This window comes from Nilaparvata lugens, chromosome 6, assembly GCF_014356525.2.
Source record: "Nilaparvata lugens isolate BPH chromosome 6, ASM1435652v1, whole genome shotgun sequence".
Lineage (NCBI taxonomy): Eukaryota > Metazoa > Arthropoda > Insecta > Hemiptera > Delphacidae > Nilaparvata > Nilaparvata lugens.
The window spans coordinates 18,275,451-18,289,016 of NC_052509.1; the positions used below are offsets into that span (position 1 = coordinate 18,275,451).

General features: G+C 34.1%; 1 protein-coding gene across 1 annotated transcript in view; it reads left to right on the top strand.

The window, feature by feature from the left end:
* Positions 1–13,566, top strand: part of LOC111048856 (protein furry) — a 329,691-nt gene that overhangs the window by 22,241 nt on the left and 293,884 nt on the right. Inside the window, exons 13-18 of the mRNA XM_039431376.1 lie at positions 6,025–6,189; positions 7,374–7,523; positions 8,240–8,403; positions 9,814–10,121; positions 10,830–10,984; positions 12,573–12,751. Coding sequence (XP_039287310.1) covers positions 6,025–6,189; positions 7,374–7,523; positions 8,240–8,403; positions 9,814–10,121; positions 10,830–10,984; positions 12,573–12,751 — 1,121 coding nt within the window. The remainder of the gene's footprint in view (positions 1–6,024; positions 6,190–7,373; positions 7,524–8,239; positions 8,404–9,813; positions 10,122–10,829; positions 10,985–12,572; positions 12,752–13,566) is intronic.

Genomic DNA, 13,566 nt, shown 5'->3' on the forward strand with positions numbered 1-13,566 from the left:
AACTATTTTAATGTTTTTTTAAAGAATAAGGGTGCTATAAGATTTATTTTGTTTTACTAGTCATTTTTTCAGCAACCTCTGTCAGTTCATATTAATTAATTCACATGAAACACACATTAGGCTTCCCGATGTTATTCTTGTGCTTCTATAGTTTGAATTGCGAACAGTTCATATTTATTAATCGGTTGACTTGAATCAAATCAGACTTTTACCCGCAACAATTTGTTTGGATGAGAAGTGTAATAGCTATGGTTGTGATGGTAGCATACAAGAGAGCATTTCGCTGGCCTCTCAGATGATTCGGCACCATTACTCGCTGAGCCTCTCAGACGAGGAGGGTTCGGCGGAGACGCCGCAGATGCTATCTTGTGTGCCGACACCGCGAACTCGCCACAAGCGTAGCAGGTCAGCTCACCTGTGCCACACGTGCAACCCAGTAAATGCATTTCGGAAAATATCGGCTCACAAAAGGGGACATAGACACTTTAGAAGCTTCTAGTTCCAAAATGTAGTGCTGGTTATGGTGTTGTTTTGAAGAGAAATGTTTCAAATCTTCCAAGTGAACTGAATTTACTTGGTAATTTAGACTTGATCTTAGACATATTCTGTATTCAACGACATTGTATTACTATGTATTCTATCGTTATACTGTAATATATTAAATATTGAAAATCAATCTGATGTTGAATAGCCAAAAATATAGAGATTTTCGTATGGAATTATCAATACTTATAGGCCTTATCAAAATAATTGGGGGTCCTGTACTACAAGATGTTGAAATATTGTTTAATAAATAACTATAATTGAAATATTAATTCAAACAACAAAAACAAACTAAAATGTATGAAGAAAGTAATCAAAGTACTGAGAAATTTCCTGGTATCTATATGATCTATATGAAAATAAACTGTGTGAAAAAAGTTCTTGAGTCACTAATCACTCTTATAATATTCTAGTCACTAACTTTACTTTTGTCATTGAAAATGCCTTTCTTCCACTAAAACTCGAAAGTAAATTACTTTTATCTCATGAATATTTCAAAATAGAATACTCTGATTGATTCAATTCAAAAACCTAGTTACTCTTTCTCTCTGTTATATTATTTCTTTGTATGCTTAATTGCTATGTTTTGCGTGTTTGTTGTTTGGTGTTGTCTCTTCTAGAGCATGTGTTTTTGTGCTACATTACATTACTATGTTCATATGTGTGTGTATGTATATGATTAGCCTATGTGTGTGCTTGTTAGTAAGTGTAAAGTATCAACAATTGGAGTGTTTAGATTGTGTATAGACCTTCCTTTCTCCCTGTTTGTTATATAGGATATTTAGATCGTTCAGTTTAAAGTATCTAAAACTCCACTGTCTAGATTGTTTATAGTCCGTTTTTTCTTACTGTTTCTTCCTGTATCAGATGTATGGAGCCTTTAGTTTACTATAGGGTATAGAACAACAGTTATTTCTTTGATAAGGCCAAAGGAAATTTTGAACAGAAGATTTTAATCACTTGGATTCTCTCACAATTTATCAATAAAGCAATCAATTAAAGAGGTTATTTTCAAAATGAAAAAGGAAATACAACATTAAGATGGCTGGATGATGTGACAGAGGTCCTGCGTATCATGTGTAGGAGAGGATAGAAAGATAGGGTAGAGTATAAAGATTGGTGGAGAGGCTTGGTGATGGAGGACAAAGTTTATAATGGACTGTAGTGTAAGGTAGAAAGAAAGAATCAATTCAATTTTAAATCATATATCAAGATAAGAGTATTACATTGTTTTTCTTCCATAGGATAAACAATCAGAATCATTGATCAGAAACTGAACATCAATCAACACAAATACTTCCTCATTAGGCTTCTTATTGTTATTCGAGTACTTTTATAGCTGAACTTGTGAACTTATATCTTGATTTTTAATGAGAATGTGGTTGGACAATATCTAGTCATTTTTTTCAGCAACCTCTGTCAGTTCATATTAATTAATTCACATGAAACACACATTAGGCTTCCCGATGTTATTCTTGTGCTTCTATAGTTTAAATTGCGAACAGTTCATATTAATCGGTTGACATGAACTTTGCCCGCAACAATTTGTTTGGATGAGAAGTGTAATAGCTATGGTTGTGATGGTAGCATACAAGAGAGCATTTCGCTGGCCTCTCAGATGATTCGGCACCATTACTCGCTGAGCCTCTCAGACGAGGAGGGTTCGGCGGAGACGCCGCAGATGCTGTCTTGTGTGCCGACACCGCGAACTCGCCACAAGCGTAGCAGGTCAGCTCACCTGTGCCACACGTGCAACCCAGTAAATGCATTTCGGAAAATATCGGCTCACAAAAGGGGACATAGACACTTTAGAAGCTTCTATAGTGAGGTCCACGTTATAATGACAGTGGATAACGATTAAAGAATAGCGATGCCAATTCTCTGCATTAATTGATCATATTTCTACACTGTCAAAAACATAATTGGCACTGTTGTGGACCTAGAAAAGGATAGTACCACCGGCTTTGTCGAATGATAGACAAGGATAGCAAAACCAAAGTTGATCAAATACTGTCATTATAACGTGGGCCTCACCATAGTTCCAAAATGTAGTGCTGGTTATGGTGTTGTTTTGAAGAGAAATGTTTCAAATCTTCCAAGTGAACTGAATTTACTTGATAATTTAGACTTGATCTTAGACATATTCTTTATTCTACGACATTGTAGTACTATGTATTCTATTGTTATACTGTAATATATTCCACCCTAATAACTAAATTCCATAACCTATCTTGGACTTGATCTTAGGCACATTCTGTATTATACGACATTGTATTACTATTAATTATATTGTTATACTGTAGTATATTCCACCCTAATACAATGTTTAACATTGCCTTGGCCTGTTTGAAGTTGCCTTGTCGGAAAGTTTGCTGTGATGAAGTGAAAGAAAAGTAGCAATAGCTATACATATTTAATAAGTGTCTTGAAAACCACTTCTTGTATACATTCATCTTCTCACAACAACTCCACTAGATATTGATTATAATGTAACATCCGATGTCCCTTCTTCGATAATAGTTGTTTCCTCCTATGCCAATGAAATACTATAGTGAGGTCCAGGTTATAATAGCAATGTAGGAAGATAGGAGAAAAGGGTTGCCAGATCTCAGCCTTGCCACCCAAACAGCTGATACTCGTATATCTGATGAATTTAACTGTTCATTATTGTTGAAAATAGTTAATCATATTTTATTTGTCAAGAGAATATATTCTTTAAAGATGTAATAATAAATTTTTATGATTGAGTATAATATTTTGTCAATTAGTTGAATTTCTACATTGTTGATAAACGATGTAGCAACATCGCAAAGCGTGAAAGAGATAACGCCATCTGCTTTGTTGAATGATAGACAAGGATAGCAACACCATTGCAAATCACACACTGCCATTATAACGTGGACCTCACTATAGTGGATGTAATTATAATTTCAAGTGTACGTATCCAATTTGAGTCCAAGAAGTTCTTCCGTTAGTAAAACTATTCATATTACTTGTGTGAATGGGAAAAAATCTTGTAACATGTCTTTGACTTTACTGATCTTATTCCACTTGAAGCATCCTTAACTCACATAAAATGAGAATAATTTCTAATTGATTCCTTTTAAAAAACCAATCCTTTGCTAAATTCACAATTTAAGTTACTGAATCTGCCTAAATAAACATGATCTGATGGTGGGATGTGTATACAATTTATTTATTTATTACAAAACAATTGACGAACAGAGGTGACTCAATACATTTTCAAATTTGAAAATTGTGAGTTCTTCCTCTTCAAGACAGTTATATCTTAAAATTGTCAAGATGAAAACTTGATAAGACTCTTTCCTCTCTTCAGAACAACACTTAACTTATGAAAAATGTTTTTTCAGTAATTTTAAAATTCTTCAAGTCTTTCTTGCTACATGTTATTTAAATACAACATGAAGTAGATGCAAGATCTTTAGCTACACAGCTTCCTCTTGTACAGGCTCCCTTCAGAACAACACAGAAACTAGCTCTTTAGCTTTAAATATAACTGCCCAGTAATTTTCAAAGTTGTACAAAGTGCTTTCTGATTCATTCAATTTTTTGTAGTTACACAAAATTTAGTAATTTACAGCTTCACAGCTTGTTCTGCGGTGATTTTTTGGTTGAGTGAGGTACATGTTCTTCGATGCAAGTGATGTCAAAACTTCTTGGAGGTCCAGAGTGTATCGTGTGCAGCTTAATACTATGATTTTACCTATTTTATGGGCTTCGCTTCGCAATCTATTAGCGATGTTCAAATCTACTTGTTGAGATAAGTAAATCACTGTAGGATTTGTATATCCATATCTGTATCTGTAGTTGTATTTTACAAGTGACGTAATTGGATGACATGCGAATTATAATTAACATGGTATCATGGTAAAGCTAGCATGATGAACGAAACTCTAGATATCTAGATTGCTGACATTCGAAATATCAACAATTCTTCAAGTACATCGCCAAATTGGATTTGTTGATCATGTCCTCATGAATCTAACGAAAATCCTGTAGTATCCTTTTATATTTATAATACCTATTCAAACCTATTTTAAATCCTTTATCTCCTTTTAGTAGTTATTCAAATCACTATGGTATATTTCCTACCCCTTTTTGGCTCTGAATTTTGATTCAAATACACATGTTGCACTTGGGTAATACTGCATACTAAAATGGATTGCTTGATTCAGTAGAACCAGTAGATTCAGTATGTTACCGATTCGAGCTTATACATTTCTTTATTTTTTTCTTGTATATCGCATGCTCTTTATAATATATTACTCAACACTGAGTACAATATGTTCATGAATTTAATTAATAGGAATCTCATAATATTCCATTTAAGAACCTGACACAATTGTGTTATTCAAGAACTCAACGTTGTTTTTGAAAACAACGCTCAAAATAATATCAAGTTTGATAAAATTTGTTTAATGAAAATTGATATTGTGGAATTTTCCCATAGTTGAAAAAACACAGTTTTATTTTTGTCATATCCTCATTTTATTAATTTGGATGTGACAAAACTGAAATTGTGTTTTTTTTTTTCAAAAATCAAGTTTTCAAGATATTTCATTCACCAAATTGTTTGTTTCGATTCTGCTATCATAAGTGATACAAATCGAAATTTGTATTCTGTTGTACTCTAGCATCTGAGAAAATGTTTAGAAGACCTTATCCGATTTTTCAAAGTTATCTATATTTAAATTAGACACATGATAAAAAGTGAATAACACATGGAACTGTTGTTAAATGGAACACTGTCTCTTCCCTTCCTCACTCACTTTTTCTCTTCCCTATTTCTTAATAATATCCCATTATTATTTTCTTGTACTGTTAAGCATTGAACACTCGGCCTCTGCGCTCAGGTTCCTCGAACCTTGCAGGGACTTCCCGTTTTTAATATAGTTATATGTACAATTTTATTTAATGGTATTTTTCTTTTTTAATTTTATATTGTATTTTACTTTTTTCTTTTATAACCATTTAAGTCATTGTAATTATGTTTTTTGGGACAAATAAAGACTTGATTTATTATTTATACAACTTGAGACAGTACTTTTTTGTATCTCAAACAAACAATGACTTGCAATAGAAATGAGCAGTCTTCGCCAACCTACCATTTGCTGATGGAATATCTGAATCTATCCATTTAACCGTTTAATTCCAATATAATTTTCATATAGTATTTCATTGATATTTTAAATAAGTCAATTTTTTCTTTGATTCGAATGTTGTAATTCTTTGTTTTCTTTACTGTCCTAGTTCCTCGCCAATTCATTCACTTTGATGCGATTGTATAAGAATGTATTATTGAGAGATGACTGTGATTTTATACATTCAGAATTTAAAAGAAGCTATAACTGTAGTTAATCTATGAATGTGTCTTTTAGGAAGTTTTCAAATGTGAATATAGTATTTGATTTTAAACATTTGAATGCTGTAATAATAAATTCCTTTTGTTTTGTGGCGTAGTTCCTCGCCGGACAGCCTGAATGCGGAGCGCACAGACACGAAGAGCCCATTGGTGTCTCCATCTGGCCTCTATAAGCTGGTTGTCCCCCTGCTGCGGTGCGAGGTGGTTGATGTCAGGGACGCCGCCGTCCACGCACTCGGCAAGGTCAACGCAGATGCTCTCAAGTCAGTTCACATTCAAATTATCAACCCTTTACATCAGACAATAATTGTAATCAGTCAAGACTGTTCTTAGTTCAAGATGGTGTAGGTTTGCGCCAATCGGTGCTACAAGAAAATATAGCTACCATTGTCTAATTATTATAGAAATTACTAGTAGGCCTACGCTCTTTTTACTTCTTTTTATCAAAACTACTAGCACTCATGCATTTTAAGTGTCAACATTTATTTTATTTTAAATATTTTATAATTCCTATAATAATCAAACAAATCAAGTAGTCCTATTAAAATACTTTATTAAATCTATGATAGTATTGGTAATGATGATGTTTCCTTGTATGTATAGCACAACAATAATTAAGTTTAAACATTTTAATGATAGTGCATGGTTAAAAAATTATAATTACCTTTTATTCATTAGTACTGTACATATATTTACTTGAATATAGGTAACAATATAAAATATCTATTGTTCTATGTTTGGTTTTGAAGCATCTAAATTTAAAATTCTAATTTGGGAAAATAATTATGAACTGAAAGTTTTACGAAGTGAATAACTACAAGACTTGACCTATTTCGGACTATCTAAATTTGGGAGAGGAGTAGCACAAGGTTACCTTATTTTTTCTCTCCCTATCACTCTGATGATGTGCTTATTGTATGAATCAATAAAGAATCAATCTATAGGAAACCTTCAATCATCATTCTGTTTATTTTTTCAAGAAATAAAATAATTTTGAATTTTGTGGAGTTCTAGGAATCGGTATTTAATTGACAATTAACAAGGATCAGTGTAATCCACTTTTAATTCAATCAATTCCATTGTAAATTTTCAAGATAATATTTGGGCAAAAGTTTTCAAGACATAGGTTGTTGCTTTATTGTGATTCTACAAGTGTTTACAACTGAGTGTTCACAAAAATATCATTGTCATTGTCCTTTGATATAACATTTCGAGAATGATGCTAAAGCCTCAGTGGTAATTTATGCTACTGGATTGAAAGAATGAGCGGGAGATGCCCTGTTAAGGTAAAAAAATTGATTGGTTCCAGAGTTATAAACATTATTGTTAATAACAATTCTTGAGATTAACGTGTAACCAAAAAATATATCAACAATATTAATATTGAATTGAATTTATAAAAGTCATTTTATTTACATTTTTTATTCAATTGCCGTCTTTTTGTCAGGGATCTCATGGAAGAATTGGTAGTGTACATACGAGAGGCCGTCGATAGAAAGCAAGAGAATATGAGGAGACGAAGGAGAAGGGATGCACTCAGACTGCAGCTTGTCAAAATGTTTGAACTGATTGCTGGCTATGGCACGTTTGGAGTAAGGTGAGTGATGATCTATCAATTAATCATATCCATTGTTATAAAACATTACAATATTATCTGTACTATAATAAAGAAAAAAATTGGCTTATGCACGTACGGGATAGGAAGATCATGTTTTACGCATCATAACCTCTGAACTAATGGACAGATTAATATGAATTTTGCATATAGATTCTTCATTTACCGAGGATGGTTATTATCAATTCTTCAATTTTTAGACTACGTCAATTTTTAGTTTGTCAAGTTTTAAAATGGACCATTGGGGAGCACGGGTTACCTGCTGGTCGTCAAGAAGTAAATCAAATATATTATTAGTTTTGTAGAATGCAATCACAGTTAAACAACTGTTATCAGAAAGTATTGAAGTGGTTTAGAGGCAGGTGATGCCATGATACCTTCTTTTCTGTGATATAAAACTTTCAAAATTATGCAGTTTTTGACAATCTAGTATTTGAAAAACACTGATTTTTTCGTCTGTCTTATATTTTGATTGCATACAGGACCGCAGTTTGAAACAAATTTCTTATTTGTTTTATCCAATTTAAAGTTCAATTAATTAACCATGATACATGAATTTACATGTATTCACAGAGATTTTGAACTCATCTAATTGTGGTTGGTGTTCAAAAGCACAAAATTCATTAAAAATAGAATATTTTATGAATCAGAGAATTTACTGAATGAATGAGTTAAGAAAAATAATATGTTTGTTGTAGTCCGTGCGTACTAGACAGAGATTCACAATCACTGCATGCGACAATCGTTGAGTATGTGGATGGCGCGAGGCTGTGTCTGGAGTCGGAGGCTGAGAAAGAAGGCCTCAGAGATGTCAAACTGCACTTCTGCAACTTCATTCGCAAAATGATCAAAAGTTTCCCATGTAAGTATCACCCCAAAGAGATGATAGCATAAGCTGATGCTATATTCTCTATATGGTATCACGTTGTCAGTTAATAGTTGCTTCTCTATTTTACTTGATGTTAGATAAAAACTCTGTTCAAATATAGTATATGACAATTGAAGTTTTTGTTTTTTAAACAATATATTTAAGCCCAAAAATGGATTGAAATCTAGATATTTGCGGTGGAAACCTACCCTACCTTGTTGAATTGTAAACCACAATATATAACTAATTACTTGAGCACTGAACTAATAAATTTTGTTCTCAAATAGGTAAAGTGTACAATTGGTTATTAGATAAGGTATACAGATGTATGTTGTCCGATGTATAAATTATTATCTTGTTCAGATATTTTTCTTCTTATTTTCCATGTTATTTTCACTAATTGAAACAAGTTGAAAATAAAGTACTTGTGGAGTAAAGGTGTACTGAAAGTGGAGTGATATGTGAAACATACCATTCACGTTTTGAATGTGACAACATGTTTTGAGCTAGTGTTGCACATTTTCAAGCCCAAACAGAAGCTGAAGTTTTTTAATGTTATGTATGAAGGTATGCACAATAGGTATTTTTCTTCATTTATTTAACAATGACAGAACAACTTAATCATAAAATGATTGTAAAGAATTTTCTTTCCGCCTAATAAAGATTTTTACATTTCATTGGAAACGGTTAAACAGGCTTATAACCCTCACTATTCCATTTCCGAATATTGATTGCATATTAGTTCAAATATTTGTAGGTATTTGGTAGAGGTAAAAGCGGGAAGAGTAAGGAGGTAAATGTGAAGAGTATTCGAAGTGAATGAGTTTGTTGTATAGTGAGTGGGAGGAAAAGTTGCCATTCAGAATATTTGGCTGCTGTCTATAATGTCTTTGTATATGTGGCTTGCTTGTGCAACTTGAGCTCATTTTGAAATAGATATTATACTCTTCAATGTTTCTTTCCATTACGAACTGCTTGTTAAAAATTACTTTTGAATACTCAAATTACGATATAGCAGTCTGATTTTTATAAATAAAAGCTATTATCTTCTACTCACATTATTTGTGGAGCGCTTTCGGATACTATGCCTGAAAGTACTGTAGAAGTGTGAGTAGAAGCTAATAGCTTTTACTTTTAAAAATCAGACTGCTATGTTGTAATTTAAGTATTCAAAAGTAGGTAATTATAGTTGTGTTGAATTTGTTTTTCTTAGAAATAATGATTTGAATTATAGTTTTTTCAAGTCCTATTGCGATCTTATTGGATTTTGTATTACTTTGATTCTAGTCGCTTCTTATTTCGCTTAAATTTTCTTTAAATTATGTGCTCATATAGTTAATGACCATTAAATTTCTCATCCATTGAACAATATATTCTATGATTGAACAAAATTAATGATTGCAGTGGAAACGTACCCGACTTTACTGAAACGCGACCTGCGCCGCAACCTGTTCACCCTGTTCGCCGGGTGGAGCGCTGGGCCGCTAGGCAGTGCCTTGGGCGCCTCCGCCTCTGCCGCCACCCTGGTGCCTTGGGCGGCCACCGGCGAGCAGCCGCCCGCCTCGGCTGACGAGCTGCAGCTGCAGCTGTGTGCGCTGCAGGCGGCTAGCGCTGTGCTCTGCTGTGGCCCGTGCTTCGACCCGCAGTGTCTGGCCGAGGATGGCTATCTCTATCCCTGGCTGGATCTGCTCATGGCATCCAACCAACCCAAGGTAAGGGCCAGACCACAGAATGCATACAGAAGAGACACTCGACCAGAATCGTGTCCCCAGAATCCGCCATCTTGAAAGGAGTCAGATTTGGTCAATGCCACGTAGAGTGGCAATGAACCAGTAGCTTCTTTCGTCTATCAGCTGTTAACTTTGTTGGCAAGTTATCAACTGTTCAGCTTTGTCGCCTTGTCAAAGAGTAGCTTGTATCAGAATTGATAGAAGTTTTATTAATCACTAAATATTGAAAGTGCCGTAAAATATTGTTTATAAATATATAAACTTGAATATACAGTAAAATATTACGAATATTTTTCATATAATAATGAATCAATTCAATTTGATTTCATTTATGTGATAGTAGGAAATTTTGTAAGCTTTGATTTTGTATTGAATCGTAATGTCCGTAAGACGCACAACTTTGGAGATAAAAAAACAAAAACTGTATCTTCAAACCAACGTCACCGCAAATGTCTTCCAAACATTTCTCTCTATAACCATAGAGGAAAAAATATAGCATACTTTAGGTATACTCATGCTATATTTTTTCTATGATATAACCTAGTCTAGTCTCTGTTGGGATTAAAGGGACTTGTCGAACAAAGAGCAGTAATTTACTTGTTTTTCTAATTCTTATTCCAATAAATAAATAACATTTTCGTAAATCTGAACCTTTTAGTTATAAGTAATTGAATTGAATGGTTGTTGCAGATCTACCAGCTAGCTTGCGAGACAGTGATCTTGCTTCTGGAGTGCAACCCTGACATGGGTGCCCTGTTAGACTGGGTGGTTGATAGGTGCTACACGGCTGAGCCTGCTGTGGCCGATGGCTGTTTCCTGGCACTTGCTACTATATTCAGTGCGAGGTACACTTGTTTGCCGTATAATAATTATATTAACTTATCATATTTTGCCTCATTAATAATAATTATTGATGTACATTAAGTGGAACCATCCACTACTCTATAGTGCTATATTCATTCATATTTTATAGTTAGCATCTCATCTCAGCACAACATCTCTATAGGGGATCAGTGCTTTCTTGTAGAAAGATGATAGTGTGAAGATCAGATGATAGAGGCTGAGCTCCCAATTTTGAAATTTTCAATGTAAAAATCTATCACTTAGAATGAATTTGTTTTAAAAATTATTTCATAAGTACGAACGCTAGCCCTTCCAAAGAGAAGATAAGGGAAAATGTTGCCACCAGAGATGGCGTATGTTGATTCTTCAGCCAACTTCTGTTCCCCTATCGGTCTCTAACTTCTCCCCTTTTCCAAATTTTCATACATTTTTGTAGGCTATGTAGAAATATAATAAACTACCAGAATATTAAAGGCGGTTTCCCATCTTATCAGTATCCGGGACAGTAAAAATATCATTTTTGATATGAAAACCTCTTCATTCCTTAGCTAATTGATATATATTACATAATTATAATTGATGATGATTCCATAATCAATAAAAAAATTAAAATAAAACCAGCACATGTAGGGTCGCTACCTTTGTTTACAAACCGAATCTAGTTTGGTCCAGTATTGGGAGACTCTAACAAGCATAACGTTTACAGTAGCTGCAACGCGCCTCCTAACATACTTTATTTTATTCAATGATCCATGGGTGAGTGCAACAGGCAAATCCAAAAAGCACTCAGGACAATATTGATGAATTATACGATATAATTAAATTATGATTATACTATCCTTGGTTGATTATAATTTTAATTTCAAATCAAAATATGTACTTTTGGCAGAAAACATTGAAAAATGCTATAGCAACGTCAAAATACATAGAATACAATCCAAAGTAGTTGAACACATCAGATCAAAGTAGAACCAACCATGCTGTTTGCATGTCTTCACTTCCACCACTAAAACTCTATATCAATTCAATTGAATCAATTTATAACAATATGGTATTATTAGTATACTAGCTTACCCGGCGAACTTCATACCGCCATAAAGTCAATGTATCTCATGTCACACTTGACTTTATTTGGTGAATCATAAAAATTTATCTGACAATCAATATTTTTATTTACATCTCAATACGGACTTCCTTTGTGCTTAGTCATGCAGCATGATTAAGTATGTCATGCAGCAGTAATGTTCAGTAACATTTTCACCTAAATTTGAAAATAAGCTCAAAATTCGAGAACATGTGATTATTCAATTGCAAAATGTTGGCAACTGTTGATTCTATTAAATCATTCACTATGGAGAGATAGCAGATCTCGTGTGTCTCCAGCGTTATTGTCCTGTCACCAGCTGGCTTGGATCTTTGAATAGTAGACTTGAGATTCGCGTGAACACTAGCGACAGGTGATAAATTTTTATAACGGCAAGGAAAGTTGTGTGAGTGCGCCAAACCAGATTTTTTATATAAATATAGAGTATAATTTTATAACATTATATAAATATAAAATTTCAAATAGTGTTATTGTTTGTTGTGCAGAGAATACCCGTGCGACCATTACACGGCGATCATAAACGTGACGCTGATGAACACAGGGTGCCCTCGGACGCAGGTGCACGAGACAGCGCTGCAGCTGTTGCAGGTGTTGGACAAGCGCTTCTTCGGCTCAGTGGGGCCGCTGCCAGCTGAGGGTGACATAGCCGCCGCTACTGCTGCCGGTGAGTCGTCCACTCTTTCGCTACGACCTTGAATTATTCATACATTTATTCGTCGCTGTATTGGTTTGGGTGCTGGGTTATGGGATGTCAATTGTTGTCTCCGTAATAACTTCTACTGCCTGTAACCATCGAGAAAAGATAGTATAAAAAGATATCCCATGATTTAGGGCGTTTATGTTCCAAATTTCACTGTTAACTCAAGCCGATAGTCCTAGTAGTTCTTTTTAGTGAAACTATGTGATGCATGTACGTCGTGAATCGACTACATCGATTTTTTGACGTCCTTACAAATTCTATGAGATTGGACAAATATATGATGTGATCATGTGTTTGCCAAGTTCAATTCAATCTCGTTGAATTTATAAGGATGACAAAAAATCGTAAGTCCAAAAATCGATGTGTGTGTAACTGGCTGTAGTCTCTCATACTGTGCCGTTTTTACACTCTCACCCTGCCAAAACAGTAATAATATACAGTAGTCGACAGTAATAGGCTTGATATAAAAAATCGGCGTGTAATTTGAACATAAACTACCTATACAATAGGATATCTTCTCTGCTATCTTTTCTCTATGCAATACCTTATTGCCACCATTTTGCCACGTCCCTGAATTATCTATCAATCTATTTATTCGTCACCATACTGTAAAGTGGGAGAGAGGGTTTTTATTGCTTCAGCCTTAGCCCTTTTTACTTGTAATAAAAGTGTGTTGAGCTGGATTCCTACATATTAATATCAGTGTACGTGTTCTGTAAATTTCGGTGTCCGATACATGTTTTGTTCAAAGTTGAAAAGGAGCTCTTTTTGCCCCATGT